Source organism: Camelus ferus, chromosome 31, assembly GCF_009834535.1.
Source record: "Camelus ferus isolate YT-003-E chromosome 31, BCGSAC_Cfer_1.0, whole genome shotgun sequence".
Taxonomy (NCBI): domain Eukaryota; kingdom Metazoa; phylum Chordata; class Mammalia; order Artiodactyla; family Camelidae; genus Camelus; species Camelus ferus.
Window position 1 is genome coordinate 11991703 of NC_045726.1, and position 20633 is coordinate 12012335.

Consider the following 20633-nt stretch of genomic DNA (forward strand, 5'->3'; position numbering starts at 1 on the left):
ATTCTAGCAGAGAGTTAATATTAATGAGGCCTAAGTCTCCTTACATGCTTTTAAAGTTCATAAATGACTCGATGGCCGTGAGCAAAGCAGAGGCATCTATTTCGCCTTCTCTTTCCAGACATAAGCAAGAGGAGAAGCATCTTATTCCGACGGGCCCTCGATCAGTTTTGAACTTTCCTCTAGGCCTTTCTCTTCACATGGATTCCTCACCGAGTCTGACCCAGCCCAACAGTGATTGATGCCCTGAGATCCGTAATGGGGATGAGATAGCCAAGGCACTGTTGATAAAAGTTACACACCCAGTAGCGTGAACGGCCAGCATCCAGAGGTGGGAAGGCAGCCAGGCGTGGGCATGTGCGTGCATGGGAATGCAAGGAGCCTGCCCACCACTCTGCCTCCTTCTCGACCCCTAGATCCCACCAAGATCCCTCGGAGACCAAAACGCACGGGACACCAAGCGCTCCCGAGAACCTTCCTCCAGAGCAACCCCAATACATCTTTGCGTGCAGCCTGCGCTTGCCTCCTTCAGCACATGGCCAGCTGCCCAGATGGGCCAACGCCAAGCACCAGTTCATGATGAAGTAACTGAATGAAGGCTGAAATCAGGAAAGGGTTCTGACTCTGGTCCTAGAAGATTCCACACCTGCCCAGATGTAAATAAAAAATTTTAAAGGTGGAATTTCAGAAGCCTGTCCAAATGTTCCCTCCCCCAAGAAAATGGTAGAAAATGGGAGGAAAAATAAGAGCAGATATTCTCTTCTCTGCTAATTTTTTGGGGGGTTTTTTGGGGGGGAGGTAATTAGGTTTGTATTTATTTGTTTGTTTTTAAATGAACGGAGGTACTGGGGATTGAACCCGGGATCTCGTGCATGCTAAGCACACACTCTACCACTGAGCTATACCTTCCCCCTGGTAGCGTCTTCTTGATCAACCTGGGATAAGATTGTCATCTGCTCTACTTTTTAATCAGTTTTCCTCATCAACACATTCCTACCGCGACACGCACCTACTGAAAAAACACAACTCGGGAACATGTGTCCTGCTGTACTCAAGGGAAAGGTCACACAGATGTGGGAAGTGACCGGCACATTCACCAAAATGCCACGGGGCCTGATTTGCTTTCAAGACTCGAGCCAAAATGTTTGCACGCAATCCTGGTCATAAAATCCGAGCCGTTGGGCTCACTGCCACTTAACGTTTGATAAAGGCAGCTGTTTTCCCCACTAGAACACGGCAAGACAATGGATTCTGAATTGCAAATCAACTTTCAGTTATCTTGACGAAGGGGGTAACAAAAGTCGATGAAAGCTAATGAAGACATCGAATGTCTTATTTCAGCTTATACACAGTCAACTTGCACACATGCTGTCAGGAGCCAATTTTTAAAAATCAGTTTGGGTTTGGCCTCTCGTTTGTTTTATGGTCACTGGGTGCAGCTGACCACACAGAGAAGGAAGTGAACAGAAAAGAGGAACAAGAAAGGGGTGACAAGGCTGCCAGCTGGACTCACTCTTGCACAGGATGGTAGGAGGTGATAGTCCAGTTTCTCGAATCAGACATTGTGAAGAGTGGGAAGACTTTACTGCATCATGTGGTCCAATGCAAGGTTTGTACCACCGCAGCTCAGAAAGATGCTCATCAGGCCTCTTCTTGGAAAACACTCTTCAAATGCCCCCTCTTCTTCTTTATGCCTCTGCTGGAAAGTTTTGTCACCTATGAAGCTCAAATTCGGTGGCAGGTAACTTCACCTATGCATCATAATCCTGCCTTTCAGACTTCCCAAAAAAAGCCTACTTTATAAGGACAAGATGCAAAACATGTCCAGCCCAAGTCAGAGTCCAATTTTTTCTTTTTCATATCATAAGGGAGTGGATTTCTTGATGAAGGTTCATTTTAAAACTGGCTTCATTCTACACAGAAGACATAACCTGGGTAGATTCTAGAGGCCCTCTTAGATAGACACAAACGCTTTTTCTTATTGCAACTTTTCAGGATTGCCCGTTTCCTCAGGTTCCAATCCACTCTTTTGTGCTTTCCTCTGGGTCTTTACAAATCACACTGAAATAATATAAAAACTACGCCATGCCTGCCTCTGGAAAGCTTGGAACGCCTCTGAGACATTATCTCACTTTGTTATTTCCAACAGGGGCCAATGGTGTCATGCTCACCCCCAGAGATCACTGTTAACACCACTCAACCTCTCTCTCGAGCGTGAGACTGGTTGATGGAGCTGAAAACAAGTTAACCAATGGACAGGAATCAAACACAGGAAACCTGCATTCTGCTGGTGGAACAACAAACCCGGGGCATGAAATGACTTGTGCCTGGAACTTGGTTACCCCAGGGCAGGAGCACTTCAGGGCAGCAGGGATGCTGAAACCTGAACTTTCAAGTCCCTATCATTTAATCACTTTCAATTCCAAGAGTGACCCAATTTTAGATGCACTGACCATGACACAAAGAGTTTAAATGGTTTGCTCAGGCACTGTTAAGCCAGATAAGATAGAGACAAAAGCATCCAATCTAAAGTGGTCCTTCCTCCTCACCTTCTCTGTCACCCTCATCTACCTCTGGTCTACGTAACACCATCTTTTTCTCACCATGGCACTTTTAAGTATCTCAATGCTTTTGTTTATATATTTAGGTCACTTGTTTTGTCTACCCATGAATGAGCACCCTACGTGAGCAGGAACCTTGCCTGTTTGTCACTCAGGTGACCTCAGTGCCCAGAACGTCTCCTGTGCTCAGTAAGCATCCTTGGCACCTGAGGGCACGATCCTTGCTCAGCCAGTCCTGCTGAACGCACAAATGGCCACAAGTGGAATCCCCTCTGGGTATCCACACTTCTTCATGGATCTGGGCAGGGGGAAAGAATACTCAGACAGAGAACAGCTGTCTCGCTGCCAAACCTTCTGTCTGGTTAAAAAGCAAAGACTCGTCAATGACCACAGGCGGGCTGGTGCCAGACAGGAAGAGAGGCAAGAACGCTTGCTTCGATCCTTGAAGATTTTTGTCCCCTGGACAAGTTTCTGCAAGTAAACAATTCTCGGGGCTCTATAAAAGATGAACAGCATACAATCTTTCAGTCAATTCCACCTCCTTCTTATTTTTAGCAACAAATGACGTTCAAGGGCAAGGTTACAGAGAGAAACAGCGATAAGGGATGAGGGATGGAAGCTCTCTCATGTGGACTGTGGTCTCCTGTTTTTGGAGCCAAAGCTCAAGCAGTCAGTCTGGCAGTTCCCCAGAAGGTTAAACACAGAGTTCCCATACAATCCTGCAATTCCACTCCTGGGATACAGCCCGGAGAAACAAAAACATACGTCCATACAAAAACTTGCACACAAAAGTTCAAGGAGGCAGCATTATTCATAATAGCTAAAAAGTAACAACCCAAATAGCCATCAACTGAAGGATGGATAAATAAAATGTGATATATGTATACAACGAATATCATTTAGCAATAAGAAGATATGAAGTAGGAACACATGCTACAACACGGATGAATCCTGAAAAGATTGTTTTTTAAAATTTTTTCATGAAGTATAGTTGATTTACAATGTTGTGTTAGTTTCTGGTGTACAGCAAAGTGATTCAATTATATATATGTGTGTATATATATATTATTTTTCATATTCTTTTCCATTATGGCTTATTACAGGATATTGGATAGAGTTCCCTGTGTTATACAGTAGGACCCTGTTGTTTACCCATTTTATATGTAATAGTTTGTATCTGCTAATCCCAAACTCCTACTTTATCTCTCCCTCACCCCCTTTCCCCTTTGTTAACCATAAGTTTGTTTTCTGTGTCTGAGTCTGCTTTTGTTTTGTAAATAAGTTCATTTGTATATTTTAGATTCCATATGTAAATGATATCATCTGGTATTTGTCTTTCTCTTTCTGACTTACATCACTTAGTATGATCATCTCTAGGTTCATCCATGTTGCTGCAAATGGTATTATTTCATTCTTTTTTATGGCTCAGTAGTATTCCATTGTATATATATGTATATGCAGTGTGTGTGTGTGTGTATCTTCTTTATCCAATGATCTGTCGATGGACAGTTTCCATGTCTTGGCTATTGTAAATTGTGCTACTATGAACATTGGGGTGCATGTATCTTTTTGAATTAGAGTTATCTCTGAATATATGCCCAGGAGTGGGATTGCTGGATCATATAGTAGCTCTGTTTTTAGTTTTTTAAGGAACCTCCATCCTGTTCTCCGTGATAGCTGCACCAATTTTCATTCCCACCAACGCTGTAGAAGGTTTCCCTTTTCTCCACACCCTCTCCAGCATCTGTTATTTGTAGACTTTTTAATGATGGCCGTTCTGATCAGTGTGAGGTCTGAAAAGGTTATTTTAAATAGAAGAAGCCAGTCACAAAGGACTACACATTAAATGATTCCATTTACGGGAAATGTCTAGAAGTAGCAAACCTATAGAGACAGAAATTAGGTTAGTGGTTTCCTGGAGCTGGGGTGTAATAACCACTAATGGGCAGAGGGTTTCTTTCAGGGATAACGAAAACATTCTAAAAGTAGACAGTGATGATGATTGCCCAGCGCTGTCAATAGCACTTTGTAAATAACCGTTGAATTGTCTACTTTAATGGGTAAACTGGTGTTAGAAACCTATCTCGATAAAGCTGTTATTTTAAAAAGAAGCTCATGCAATAACCAAATCCTTCTGTAGTCTGCACAGGGCTGGAGATGCTGGCCTGTCATGGAAGGAGAAAAGCAGCCCCGCCCTGTACTCTCTGGGGCTCTGTGGCGGTGACAACCCCCTGACCCTCCACACTAGCCTGCCTTGGTCTCCTATTCATCTGAACTCGTCCCAGACTCGCCGAGCACCTACTGTCGGCTAAAGCTGTGCAAGGCACGTGCCCTACAGATGAAGGAGGAACAGCCTTTGTCCTCAAGGAGCTACCGCTTTCATAATCATTCATCTACCACAGAGCAGGAAACAACAAGAGGAGAGTTCTAAATGGTATCCTGCTGTGGCCTGTGGGCAGAAAAGAACTTATCAAGTCTGGGTTCCAGAAAAGTGGACTCATGCCACACTGGAAGAGCACACACAGGTCTGGTGTGCAAATATCTCAGAGGCAGGGTGCGGCAGGGCGCGCAGGGCTGGGTGGGGGACACCCCTGGAGACACAGCCGACAGGAAGCTGAAAGGCACAACCCCCAGGGCCATGAAGCCGTGCCGGCATTACCCTTAAATTCCATCGGGCAGTCCTGTGGGTGTTTGCAATTTTGTTTACTTTTTTTTAAAGGAAAGAGGAGATGGGGGAGGAGAGATAGAACCCGAATGATTACTCAGCGTTTCCATCACGCTGAACGTTTGCAAAGCACTCCTGCCCTCACTTCGTCCTGAACTGCCTGGAAGCAGCAAGGAATTTGAGAACCCAGCCAAGAACTCAGAGTACTCATCAGATAGAAGAACCTACCACTGCATCTGGCAAGGCGCATGCACTATTAAAAAAATTAATCCCATAAAATAAACACTATTTTAAAACGTAAGCCAGTCTAAGAGTCTCTGTAAAGCTGACGCGCCATTTGGTAGTTAATGAACTGAATGAGTTCATATTCTAAGTCTCCCCTTTCCTTGGCACACGTCCACTTCTACAGATTGGGTACTGGCGTCCTTCTTCGAGATGAAAGAATTCTGTGTCTGGTCAACAGCATAATGCTTCAGTCATACCTGAACATACATATATTCATTTTCATATTACATTGTAAACTGACTATGTAAAAAAAGAAAAGAATTCTGTGTCTGGCATCCCACATATATTATGGATTAATAAGAAAATAATAAGAAAAGCGGGGGAGAGGGTACAGCTCAAATGGTAGAGCGCATGCTTAGCAGGCACAAGGTCCTGGGTTCAATCCCCTGTACGTCCATTAAAATAAATAATTAAATAAACCTAATTACCTCTCTCCCACTGAAAAAAAAAAAATTAAGAAAATCGGCTTCTTGCAGCCAGGACCTATAGCACCTGGATCATCACATTCCAGATGCAGCCATGATAAAGTAACAGCTTTTTGTATGATTGTCTATTAGCCAGGCCAGCACTTCTGGCAAGCGTACCCCTGTGTGAGTCACAATACATTAGATGGATGCAGGTGGCTTCTGGATTTGAGCCCCAGAAGGTATTTGACATGGACGAGCTTGTGTGTTTATATTTATATTCAGCTAAGCTCAGTGACCACCTCAGCTTGTTCCGCAGGAATGCCACTTTTGGGAATGCTCACTGGTCAACTCAGAGATTGCTCGGTAAAGTATAAATAGTACACACACTTAAAATTGCCACTAATACGAACCCTATGAGGACAAAGTGCTTCAATTAACTATTTCAAGAAGCATGTTGGGGTCACATAAAAATGAAAAAAAAAAAAGAATACAAAATGTATTTAAAAGATACCATCTACTCAAATTCAGATCAACTCTCCACTCTGTCATCCCACACGCCGCAGGTCAAACAGAAAAGCTGGAAAACACAGACACACAGACACACACACACAGGAGCTCACATGGTAAAGTGAAGAATTACCAGGTCTAGATCTGAAAAAGACCAAACTCGGAAAGATGAGGCCAGCATTGGGGGATGCTTTCCTCTGGGGCAGCTGCTGAATTAAGAAAAGGTTCCCGAGTGGCTGAGCAGTATTTCTGATAGCCTTGTGGGGCCAGAAGGACAAAAAAACTGGAACCCCGGCACTGCCAGTGAACTGGCTGGAATTTCAGACAAAACAGAATAGGGAAAAAAGCATCAGTGCAGGTGAAGGTAACGATTTAGAAAGTTTTACAGACAGGAATTAAAAGTTGAAATTATCAATCAATCAATCGACAAAGCTGGAATGATCTAATGTACCAATTCTAAAGTTGTATACACCTAAAAACAGGCCTGAGAACACAGAAAGCACAAAACTGACATCATTGTAAATTGATACAAACTGCAATCGTGGTGGAATATTTAACTCAGTTCTCTCAGTGACAGAAAAAGCAGGAAAAAAATGTTAGCATGTAGCAAATCTAGGGGGAGAAAAAGAGAAACAAGATCAGAAACTAATTCTCATCCATAGAACTTTGTGCCCAGTAACTGTAAAATATACATTCTTTTCAAGCCCATGTGGAATCTGAACGTGTGCCTTTTACCTGTACAATGAAGAAAAGTGTGTCATCAAAGACTAGAAAGAGTGGTTGAACCAGGCCCCTGACAAAGCGATGTGACCGAGTAAGGCTTGGGGGACCCATGGTTTCAACAGGCAAAGGAGTTCAAGAGGATAAACAGATGGTCCTAGTGTGCCGGTGACTTAGGGACACCATGGAATTGATATCATCAGTAAATCTCTCCCTCACTTCTTCCCCAGTCTGGCAACATTCAGTGCTGAGTAGAAAGAGCCACATAACCAGCAGCGCTTCGTCCGAGCTCCTGCCAGCCCGGTGTCCCTCGGAGCCAGCACTGCATCCGTTCCTTCTGCGTCCAGTGGCTGGCGCCCCACAGAGCCTTGTACTTTGATTCTGGGTGTCCAGGCACACCTGCACTTAACGCACCCAGCTGGCTGTTTTGAAATCGCCCTCCGTATAAGACTGTATAACCTGAGCACTTCCTGGAGTGTTACCACCCTGCTTCAGGAAACAAAGTATGTTGCTGTCTGCTCTGAGTGCGTCATTAATAAGTAACATCCCCTGTTCCTGCCTGCCCCTCCCACCCCCACCCCCGTCTGGCAGAAGGCCATCCAGACTTACCCTCATACATCTCCAGGATGTGAACTGTGTCTCCAATCTGCAGCGACAGCTCCACATCTTGGGAGGCATTGAAGTTATAGATGGCTGGAAATGAGAAACAAAAGTGGGGAGAAATGGCGTCAGTGGCAGTTAAGACACAGGTCACCGAAGAGCACATCCAGCAGTGAGCGAGCCACTTCTTGAACACATAACCCTCTCTTTCATCATTTCACGTGAATCACCCACCGCGAAGCAGAGAACGTCCTCCTGGGCCCCCATGACTGGTATTTTACTGTCATTCCTCCATCCAGCAAATACTGGTTGGCTGCCTACTATGTACCGCAGAATCGTGCTGGAGACCAGTGACGGAGTGTTGAAACACACATGCATGGTCCCCGTACCAAGGGATTTTTAATAATCTAACATGGGAAGAGAGATCGTAAATATATTATTACAGAAACAACAACAGAGTTAAAATGGTGATGAGAGTTAGGAAAGAAAAAAAACCAGGCTACGATGAGACTACATTGTGGGGGTCTGTGGGTCAGTCCTCTTGTGGGTCAGACAAGAGCCAGGCTACACCACCACTGAGCTTACCAGCTTCCCTGACACAGGGGGCCGCTTGTCAGTCCCACCTGCTCTCCGGAAACAGACTTAAGCAGGCTTCAAGGCAGGGGTGGCTGCGTTGCCCCAATTCTAGGCACCCTGGGGAAATGGGCTGCCCCAGCACATCCCCATCAAGGTGACCTCAATCACCACAGTCCTTAGGATTGGTAATGACTGGACCAGATCATGAAAACCAGGAGACGACCTCTTAGAACTCGAGAAGAAGACAATCCAGTTTTAAGATGGGTAAGAGCTCTGAAGAGACACTGTGCCGGGCGTCACAGATGATGACTGGTTAGCACAAGAAAAGCTGCTCCCACACCGTTAGTCATCAGGGAATGCGAATTAAAACCACAGATGAGATTCCACTTCACACCCTCTAGGATGGCTATGATTTTTAAAAGGCAGACTTGGCAGGAATGTGGAGAAACTGGAACCCTCAAACACTCCTGGTAGGAATGTAAAATGATATGCCTCTTCAGAAAAGAGTTTAGCGGTTCCTTAGAAAGTTAAACATAGATTTACATACAATCCAGCAATTCCGCACCCAGTTATCTACAAAGGGAAATGGAAGCATGTCTACACAGAAACTTTATGTGAAAATTTTAGCTGCTGTGGGAGACAGAAAAATCGCCCCCAAAGGATATCCCCATCAGATTGGTTTTTTTTTAATTGTGTAGTCGGTTTATAATGTTGTATTAATTTCTAGTATACAGCATAGTGATTCAGTTATATACATATATATTATTTTTCAAACTGTTTTTCATTACAGCTTATTACAAGATATTGAATATAGTTCCCTGTGCTATACAGTAGAACCTTATTGTTTATCTATTTTATATATAGTAGTTAGTATCTGCAAATCCCCAACTCCCAATTTATCCCTCCACCCTCCCCTTTCCCCTCCGCTGTAAGTAAGTTTGCTTTCTATGTCAGTGAGTCTGTTTCTGTTTTGTAAGTAAGTTCATTTGTGTCATTTTTTAGATTCCACATATAAGTGATATCAAATGGTCCTTTTTTTTCTTTTTCTGGCTTACTTCACTTAGTATGATAATCTCCAGGTCCATCCAGGTTGCTGCAAATGGCATTATTTTCTTCTTTTTTATGGCTGAGTAGTTAGTACACATCAGATTCTGGAACCTCTGAATGCTTCCTTATGTGGCAAAAAAAACCAAACAAACAAACCCTGAGCAAGTTAAGGGTACTGATAGGAGGTTATTCTGAATATTCAGTGTGTGTCCTCAACACAATCACTTGCACTTTGATGAGAGAGAGACAGGACGTTCTGAGAGACGCACAGAAGAGAAGGCAACGGGAGGATGGAGGCAGAGGTAGAAGTGATGTGACCTCAAGTTGAGGTACCACAATCACTAGAAGCCAGAAGACACAAGGAATGGAATCTCCCCTACAGCAGCTGGAAGGGGCACAGCCAGTTGACACCTTGATGTTAGACGTCTGGGCTTCAGAATTGTGACAGAATAAAATTCTGTTGTTTTAAGCCACCAAGTTTGTGGTAGTTTGTTATGACAGCCACAAGAAACCAATATAGCAGCCTTATTCACAATCACCAAAAACCAGAAACAGCTCATCAGGTGAAGGATGAATGGATGAATAAATGGATGGTATATCCCTACAGTGGAATATTACTCATCAATAAAAAGGAATGAATCACAAACACAGACCACAATGTGGACAAACTTCAGAAACGTTACATGAAAGTCTTATGCACAAAACATATGTTAAGTTTCCACGTATATACAATGTCCAGAATAGACACATCCATCAGAGATGCGGGGCAGGTGATCAGTTCCTGAGGTTGGGGGTGGGAATGGTAACTGAGCACAGGAAGCACAAGGGAGCTTTACAGGAGAGACGGAAACATCCTAAAACTGGACTGGCTTGTGGTGATGGTCATGTAACTGCGCACTTATTAAAAATCAATGGACTATATGCTTAAAAATGGGTGGATTTTATGATATGTCAATTAGACTTCAAAAAAGTGTTTTTTTAAAGTTGATTTCTTTCTTTTTTTTTTTAAACATTTTTTATTGATTTATAATCATTTTACAATGTTGTGTCAGATTGATTTATTTCTTGCTCTCACTCAGGATGAGTGATCTACATTCTTCCAGGGAAAAAGAACCATCTTAAAGATTCGGTTCCACCCACTGACCTGACGATCTAAGGAGACCACGATGCTCCCAAACTCTGCAGCTCTGATGAGCAGAGGAGGCTGGTCTGGTCACTAGATCCATCAATCCATCTGCCGGATCCCACAAGGGCCATTAAAAAGGGAAGAAAGGTGTCCCTGGCATTTGCCAGTCATGGAGACCTACCGATCCTCCCTGAGCCAGCACCGCACCTTGATCTGCAGCCTCACTGTGTGCTTTTCCCTTCAGCACAGTCCATCTGTCCGTCAAAGGTAGGCGCACACCTCCAGCCACCTTTCTCAAGTGGCCTCTCTTTTTGAAGAGAATCACCCAAAGTCCAGAGTCTTGGCACAGAAACCTAAACAGATACTGTTGGAATTGCTTTACTACTGAGCTTTTGGACTATACCATGCATTCAGAACAAGGACTGACTGATGAGGTGGGTGAGGAGAAACTGCACAGAATTCAGAAGGAGAGGTTAGTTCTGGGTGTTAGACACCTTTGTGGGCCATAAGCCACAGCTACTATTCCACTGAAGTTCACTTCCTTCGTCTGACAGCCAGTTGATGCAAGTGTCTGCCCACTAAGGACGTAGCTGGTTTTCTAGAGAAAATGTGGCTCTCCCATCCCTGACTCCCCCGAGCCCCCATTCACCACCTCCCACTGAACTGGTTCCTTCCAGCAGCCCCACCAGCAGATGGAATCCGGAAGTAGTGAGGTCGCTGTGTCACACTGTGTTGTGTAATGACCAAGCGTCACCTCTCCCTTGCTCTTAGTCATCAGGAAAGTGAGCAGAAGCTCTCAGAGCTGGCCCCCAGCAATGGCAGCTCCAAGCACAAACACCTACCAAGGACTGGTGTGAACACACACAAACACGAACGCACACACTCACTCACACACACACTCACACACACCATAGACTATTAGGTTTCCCGAAATCCTAGACTCCAAAGCCTGACAAAGTGCTCCCCAAATTATCCCCTCCTTAACTATCCACCTCTGCCTCCAACATCTGCCAAATTCCACCCTCTGCTCCAGGCAAGACTTTTCTATTCTCCCCTAAATTCTGTGCTCAATTCATGGATTACCTCTGCCTGGAACAACAGCATATCTTTCTCTTCCTAGCACTGAGAAGCTCACATTCACAATTCCATAAATGATTACTGATTCCCCATCACCCTGCAAGGATCTCCTGCTTCTCCGAGCCCCCCACCTTTTCCTTCCAACACAGTTTGGGTTTCTCATCACAGATAATCTGTGTTATCTATCATCTGCCAGCAATCAGAAGGTAAACTCCTCACCAGTGGGGAACCTGGTTACGCAGTCATCTGTGTCTGTCACATTCCAAGGCACTGGACGAGGCCCCACGAAGGTGCTCCAGGCACAAGAGTGACTTTTATAAAATCCGCCGATCAATTCAGTTATTCACCACTTCTTCCCCAAACTTCAGGGCACTTCTGCCTCCCTCGGGAGCAGCAGCTGTGGTTTCCCACCACCCAGGAAAGGGGTATCAGATCCCCTCTCTGGCCTCTTTTTGCTGATTACAGGAGAGAATCTGCCTTTCCAAGCCAAGCCTTTGAAGAGACTCACATGGGAAACACATCCTTCGACAATGCCTTTCACTGGAGTGACAAGTCACCAGTTACAGGACATCTGTACCACCTGTTTGATGTCTTTGGGCAGAAGTGTCCACAAGTTTCCCATCAGTTCCAGCCGTCGTCTCTTCTCACTCACCGCAGACCTGAGAACCGAGTCCATCCTACCCTCTCTACGCACCTCGTTGCCGCTGCACTTTAGTTTCACTTCCATAGGCGATACAGTAACTGTGTCCGGTGGGCGCTAACTAACCACATTATTTAATGAGGAAACTGAGACTCAGAAGGGGGAAGCACTTTGCCCCCAAGGAACCCAGCTTTACAAGCAGCAAAGCTGGTACCAACGTGGTCCTGTGATGCCCCATTCATCTCATTTTACCAGGCTGGTCCTGGATGGCAAAGGAATGCCCTCCGATAGCCCAGAAGCAGAGAAAGGAGCCTGACAGACTCTCATTATGTTGTCTGCCTTAGAAGTCTCTCATTCAGTGAGACTCCACTTCCCAAATCAAGCCAGATCATACAAATCAGTGACTGGGGAATCATGTCTGCTTGTCTGGTACTGCTTCCAGAACTGGCACATAATTAATACACTCCCTGGAGCGTCTTCTCCCTGGGATGTGAGTAACTGTTACAGAGAAAGACAGAGAAAGGGGGAACGAAGGAAACCCTCCGGATTAAATAAAAATGAAGACTCGAGGAGGGATAAATTAGGAGTTTGGAATGAGCAGATACAAACTTCTATATACAAAACAGATAAACAAGGACAGCGAACTATATTCAATATCTTGAAATACACTATAATGAAAAAGAATATATATATATATATAGATAGATAACTGAATCACTATGCTGCAAGCCAGAAACTAACACAACATTGTAACTCAGCGATTTCTCAACAGAAAACAAAGACTCAGCTCCACCACGTACACAGGCATGACCTTGGATGGGTTAGTCTGGGCCTCGGATTCCCATCTGTAAACTAGACATTGGACCAGATGTCTCTAAAGGTCCCTGTGGCCCCGACTTCCTCTGATTCATGAGGTGATGATAAGAGGCGAGAGAAACAAGTTGTGCATTTTGAACGAGCAGGCACCACTGCAATCTCTTGCTTCGTCTGAGGAAATTAAACAAGAACCGGGAGTCGCTGTGTGGGAGCCGCCGTGCTGGCTGCTGAGTGCGAGGCTGAGAGAGACACGCTGTGGGAACTCTTCCCTGAGCAGCGTGCTGCTTACGTCCCAAAAGCACAATTTTGCAGAGCCAACCAGACAAGACAGTATGTCTACAATGTAGAACAGTTTGCGTTTCACCAAACCTTTGATTTGGCCTGGACTTCCTTTTCACATCAGGCTTACATGAGAGAGGGAAAGAAGAGAAGAAATTTGAGGTCTTAGGATTATGCAACAAGAAACCAGCAAAACATACAGGCCCCCAAATAAGGATTGGTTCTGACAATGAAAAGTCAGTGGGTAACTGGTAGTTAATCTTTCTAATGAATTCAATTCTTTCATGAATCCTCCAGTTACAACCCCCTGAAGAATAACTGAAAAATGACATTTTCTACTAGTCTTTCGGTAGAATCTAAGAAAAGAAAACCTAGAAGATCTAGGTAATCTAGAAAAGACCCCACAAACACAGAATGAGGTCCCAATTTGAGTTGTTTACCATTCAAAATACTATCAAGACGATCAAATTTCATTTTTTTTCATTACTATCTTAATCTGCCTACTTTCAGCCATAGAAACTCTGAAAACTAAAAAGGCACACCTCAACTTTATTTTCTCCTGGATTCAATGCAATGATATCCAAGAAGGCCGAGTAGATTTTTTTTTCTACTTTGTCTTTGTCTTTTTTAGATTTTTAAAAATTGAAGTACAGTTGATTTACAATGTTGTGTTAGTTTTAGGTGTACAGCAAAGTAATTCCGTTACATATATATTTTTTCCATTATAGGTTATTATAGGATATTGAGTATAGTTCCCTGTGCTGTACAGTAGGTCCTTGTTGTTTATCTATTTTATGTATAGTGATGTGATTCTGTCAATCCCAAACTCCTAATTTACCCCTCCTTCCCCCTTGCTTTCCCCTTTGGTAACCATAAGTTTGTTTTCTATATGTCTGTGAGTCTATTTGTTCTGTAAATAAATTCACTTGTATTTTTTTAGATTCCACATGTAAGTGATATCATATGATATTTGTCCTTCTCTGTCTGACGTACTTCACTTAGTATGATCATCTCAACGTCTACAAATAATAAATGCCGGAGAGGGTGTGGAGAAAAGGGAAGCTTCCCACACTGCTTGTGGGAATGTAAACTGGTGCAGCCACTTTGGAGAACAGTATGGAGGTTCCTTAAAAAACTACAAATAGACATACTATAATATATGATCCAGCAATCCCACTCCTGGGCATACATCTGAAAAAGACAAAAACTATTTTTTTTTGAGACATGCACCCCAATGTTCATAGCAGCACTATTTACAATAGCCAAGACACGAAAACAACCTAAATGTCCACTGACAGAGGACTGGATAAAGAAGATGTGGTATATGTATATGTATATACATATACACACAATGGAATACTACTCAGCCATAAAAAAGAATGAAATAATGCCATTTCAACTTTTTCCTTTTGCTCTTTAATTCCAGTCTACTACCAGGATCAGAGAATCAACTTCAATAGGAGGTACGACCCTAGGAATAAAACAAACAAACAAACACAGTTTTATGCTGATCATTCCAGTTAGGCTCCAAACTAGCCATCCAGACCAGGGGCTCTCAGATGAGGCCGTGAGCCTGACTTCTCAGCAGCAGTCCTCCCTCGGAGTCAGCTCTTACCGGAGTCTCACCTTTGTTCTCCAGAGCTTCTGGGAGAATGGAGGAGTTCATGACCGGTTAGTTGGCTATTCTTTAGAAATCCCTCTTTTCAGGATTAGATCTATCTGTGGCCAGAATAGATACATATATCTTTAATGGGAGAGCTATTTCACAGTTATAAACTCAACTACAGTTTATTTAATTCCTCACTGGTGCCAAGTGATGACCTATAAGCCATCTCATTTAAATTAATGGGAAATTAAGTCTCCTTAGAATATGCAAAGGAGGTAAGCTAAAAACAAAGCAACTCGAAATTACAGAATAGAAACTCTGTTCTAGAAACATGAGGCGCTTTCCCCCAAGGCTTCCCTAAATATAAAAACAGAGGCAACAGTTTATTCTTCCTTTGGTTTTGCAAAGCCCACAGAGGAGAATGTATACAGAGCCCCTGAGACAATGACAAGCCCTGGGAGACACGGAGTAAATGACACCTTCCCCTTTCACCCTTCCCCTTTCTGGCCCTGTCCAACTTCCCACTTTGAGTACGGTGGCAGCCACATCCTCAAAGATGGACACCACCACCCTCACCAATAGGACAGTGGAAGCCATTCAACACAAACTGGGATTCAGGAAGGGACTGCACAGGGGACAGAACAAGCTAGCTTCAAAGGCCCAGCCAAAGTCAAGGGATTGGACAATGGAGGGCAGATGTCCTTAAGGACAGCAAACCCATTTTACTGCAGGCAGCTAAGTACAGAGCTCCCCCAAGAAGCAGCATGAGAGCAGGGGGATAGTTTAGTCATTTGAACTATTTTCTTGCTGCCTCTTCCAAGCATCACTGCAGTGATTCAACTGAGGATCCAGGGTGTTACTCACTATCACCCTCTCAGTCCGGATGTAACACTAGCGGTACACATTCGAATGTCACCACGCTTCAAGTCCCGGTAGCTTATGTTCTTTTCAACTGACCTCTTTCTTATTAAGGAAAAGTTAAAAAAAAAAAAAATCAGAGGGCCGCTAAGGCAGGGTTTTAATGACAAGTAAAGAAATTAACTTAGTAACAAGCGCAGAACACCTTCCCCCACTCAAATACGGCATTATCATCAGGTTCTTTCTGCTATACAGATAAAAATGAAACAGATCTGTGATAATAATGGTCAGATGTAAGACTGAGTTGAGTTTGCAGCATCTACCTAATGGACAGAAATCATCACTGAGGAACAGAGATCCTAAACATAAAAGCCACCGATCACTGTGGAATCTGGACAAGCACTTTGAAATGACAGTCAAAAATATTCCGGGGCAGGGAGAGCATAGCTCAGTGGTGGAGTGCATGCCTAGCATGCATGAGGTCCTGGGTTCAATCCCCAGTGCCTCCATTAAGTCAATCAATCATTCAATCAATCTAATCCTCCCCTCGTTTAAAAAAAAAACTCCTATTTTTCTGTATGTACATGAATTTGAGGCAAAACACATTTCAATTTAATAAAAAACAAAAATGCGGTTCACTGAGGAAAGGAATGATCCCTAACCAGACTGGAAACCCTGTAACTTAAAATCACCAGCCTGAAAATGCAAATAGGACAGCAGCAGCTTTGGACCTGGACTTCACATCTCCGCAGGACCTGTCCTAGGACAAACCCGACAGGCCTCCCTTACCCCACAGAGGTCACCTTCAGGAAGGTGTCAGAACTGAAGCCCGGCTTCTCCCGTGTTATATACTCCAGAGGCATGTCCTACTGAAAGCACCATGAGAAAACAGAGTGTGTGTACATGTGGCTGGGAGGGAAGCGGGCACCAGAACAGCAAAGAGCTGAGGAAGGAGCTAGACACTGAAGAGAAATCTCGTCGTGCCATAAATAAAGAAATGGAAGCCCCGTGTGTGACAGATCAAGGTGAAACCAAATTACAATCCAGCTATCAAAGGTACTTTCTGCAGCTTGGCCCAAAAGCTACCATTCTGGATTCTCAGGTGAGTCACTGCATCTTTTTGTCTTCAGTTTCCTCATGAATAAAGTGACATTTGTAAACTGGTATTTTGTCTACCTCTTAGTTTGTTGTTAAGACCAAGAAGATACAACACAGAAATAGATTCACAGACATAAACAACAAACTACGGCTACCAGTGGGGAAAGAGGGGAGTGGAGGGAAAACTGGGAATTTGGGATTTGCAGATACTAACTACTATATATAAAAATAGAAAAACAGTAAGGTCCTACTGTAGAGCACAGGGAACTGTATTCAATACCTTGTAATAGCCTATAATGAAGAAGAATATGAAAAGAAATATATATATATGTATAACTGAATCACTATGCTGTTCACCAGAAATTAAATGTTGTATACTGACTATACTTCAATTTAAAAAATTAAAAGAAAAAAAGAATAAAATAAGAAGAAACATAAAAATGGATAACTATTGGTAATGTCTTTGGAACAATTATCTTTCAGCATAACAGAAAACACAAGTACGAAATCAAAAAGATACACAACTCTGAGCTAATCTTTTGGAACTGGAAATACAGTAAGAATTTGGAATATTTTTTCTCTCTTAAAAGAATACACGTTCGTTTTTACTTGTGGCCATAATGGACCAGAGGAACCATCAGGGATCACTGAACTACCCTGTCTTCAACACCCAGAAAATGGACAAAAATATGACACAATGGTCTGCAGACATTGAATAGTATTCAGTGCAAGAGAGTGATGCCTGACAGACGAGAAACAGATGAGGTCAATCTACAAATGCATATTCAGGAAAAAGTGCAGGGAGGAGAAATGCAAACAGAACCCAGCAGTCACCCTGAGATGAGGAAAAGGTTGAGAAGTCAAGGAAGTCATGACGGCTGAAATGTGCAGGGCAGGGAATCAGCAGAGGAGGAGCTGCAGAAGTTTCTCTTGGAGCCTGCACGTGACTCCCGGTCAGTGCGTGCACATGAAGAGAATTCCTGAGGGCAAGGAAAAGAACCACTGGGAAAGAACAGGAGGAACAAGTCCCAAGCCTCACGCAAGACTGGGAACAGGACACATTCTTCACAACCTGAGTCAAGAAACCCTGGGCTACATGGCCACCGATCTGAGTACTCTGGAGAGTATTGCCCTGGTAATGCAACAAGCTGGCCGGAGACTACTGGCTGAGCTGGTCCCACTGAATAAAGATCAAATGCAAACCTGATAAGAATGTAAGTTTCCTCATAACTCAACTGCATCCCAGAACAAGGCTCAAACTCCCAGCAAGATAAAATTTACAATGTCCGATACCCAGTTCCCGATTACCAGGCAGGGAAGGGAAGGAGGGAAATGTCACCAATAGTTAGGAGAAAAATCAGTCACTAGAAAAAGACCTAGAAATGATGGTGGTCAGGCAACAGAACAAGTCCCAGGTAACCGAAAAGAATTCAAATCATCCAAAGCATTTTCTCTGACTACAATGGAATTAAACTAAAAATCAATATCAAAAAGACATTTTTAAAATTCTAGAATATCTGGAAACTAAATAACACACCTCTAAATAGCCCCAAGACCATCAAAAATCAATGTAATCCACCACATTAAGATGAGAAAAGAAAAAAAAAACATAGGATAATCTCTACAGATGCAGAAAAAGTATTTGATAAATTGATATTCATTGATGATAAAAAGAAAAGGTGTGTCAGCAAATTATGACTATCTTCAACCTGATAAAAAGCCTATGTGATGCCTATGTGATGCACCTATAGCAAGCATCATATTGAATCATCAAATATTAAATGTGCTTCCCTAATACTGGGAACAAGGCAAGGATGTCTGCTCCCTGTTCTGCACTTTAATGGTGGTTCTAGCTAGTGCAATAAGGTAATAAAAGAAATAAAAACTTATTAATTGGAAAGGATGTCATAAAGCTGTGTTTATTAGCAAACAGCATGATCATCCATACAGAAAATTTTAAGGCATTTACAAAAGTTACTAGAACTAATGAATGAGATTAAGGAGGTTCTAAACCCAACTTTGGCCAATATACAAGAAAATCCATCATATTTCTCTATACTATACCAAGCAAGCTGAAATTGGTGGGTTATCACATACAGTGCACTTCTTCCTATAGATTGCAGGTTAAACAGTTTGAAAACCAGTGCCCCAGAGAAACTCTTGCACAAGTGTATTGAGAAATATCTGTAAGAATGTTCACAGTAGCAGTGTTTGTAATAGCAAAAATGAATCAAGCCAATGTCCATTGAAAGGAAAATGGAGAAATAAGTTATGTTATGGTCAAATACAGAATACAGCAGGGAAAATGAATGCATTCGTCAAAGTTGTACACATACCACTAACAATGTTGAGCAAATTAAAAAAAAAAAAAAAAGCCAGGAGAAATATTCACAAAAGAGTGCCTTTCGGTAAAATTCAAAATCTTGGAAAACTAAATGAATTCGGTTTTTTAAATACACATACTATATGTAGGTAAAACTATAGGAAAAATTATGAAAATAAAGTACCATAATTTCATATTTTTACATCCAGGGTGGGGCTGGGGTGTCAGACTATTGGGGAGAAGCAGGGATATGGGGCTAACATACAGAAAACTTTTGCAATTCATTCATTAGATGGGCATACATGGGGATTTATTAGCTTCTTTTCATTCAAGTGTTGTAAATATTCTACGATTTCAACATTACAGTTCCAGTGGTTCACAAATTTTAGCATCCATCAGTATCAGCAAGAGAGCTTGTTAAAACACAAGATTCCTAGGTCCCACCTCTAGAGTTTCTGAGCCAGCAGGTTAGGAATAGGGCTCCAGAATTTGCATTTGAACATGTTCCCAGGTAGCAATGACACTCCCGGTTCAGGCCAACACTTCAAGAATCCCTGCATTACTGTATTTGAGTCTCATACAAACCAGCAAAGAAGGAGTGAACGTGGGCCTCATTTTACAGATTAAAAAAGTAATCTCTGAGAGATTAAGCGATCTGTGGTATTAGACTGTGGTTAATCACGCCAGCCCTGGACTCAACTATCTATGTCCAAACACGGGCTCTGTATTTACTGATTCTTACTGGAGGTGATTTAACCTCTTAGTGCCCCCAATTTCCTCACCTGTAAAATGGGTACAATTATAGCAATTCACATACAGGGTTCTTGTGAGGATAAAGGGATTATAAATGTAAAGCACTTAAATCTGTGCCTGGTACATAGTAAACCCTGGGTAAATGCTCACTAACTTTATTATCAATAGGTTAGTTAATTGGTAGAGATGAAACTCAAATCTCGGTATTCATATTCATTTTCAATCACTGTCAACACAAATGCAGTTTGGTACTGCAAAACAACGTTGGTGAGTTCCACAAAACCTATCTTTAAAAAAAAAATGTTTTAGGAACCTTTAAAACTAGAAGACTTTCACAGAAATTGAAGACCCAACTGTTCTTTCCACTTACAAGAACCTAGGACCTCATGATGCTAAGCATGTGCTCTACCATTTGAGCTATACCCTCCCCGCTAAGTGGTCTTTATAATAAATTTCACCTTGTATTGGACTACTTCTAAGGTAAACAATTAAAACAGTGGAGGAATAAAAACCATCAATTACCATTTATGCAATAAATGAATGAATAAGCAAGCAAGCATTGGGGTCTATGACCGTGAGGAGCTAACGTTCTGATTTATCTGCCTTCTTCATATATTTATTTTAGTAACCAAACAAAAGTTTCTTTTTAAGATACGAATAGTTAGAGTTAATTCAATGCAAAGATACGGAAA

General features: G+C 42.6%; 1 protein-coding gene across 1 annotated transcript in view; it reads right to left on the reverse strand.

Moving 5' to 3' along the window:
- The window catches only part of DOCK5 (dedicator of cytokinesis 5), a 176603-nt gene that overhangs the window by 121428 nt on the left and 34542 nt on the right, over positions 1–20633 (reverse strand). Inside the window, 1 exon segment of the mRNA XM_032471059.1 lies at positions 7752–7835. Coding sequence (XP_032326950.1) covers positions 7752–7835 — 84 coding nt within the window.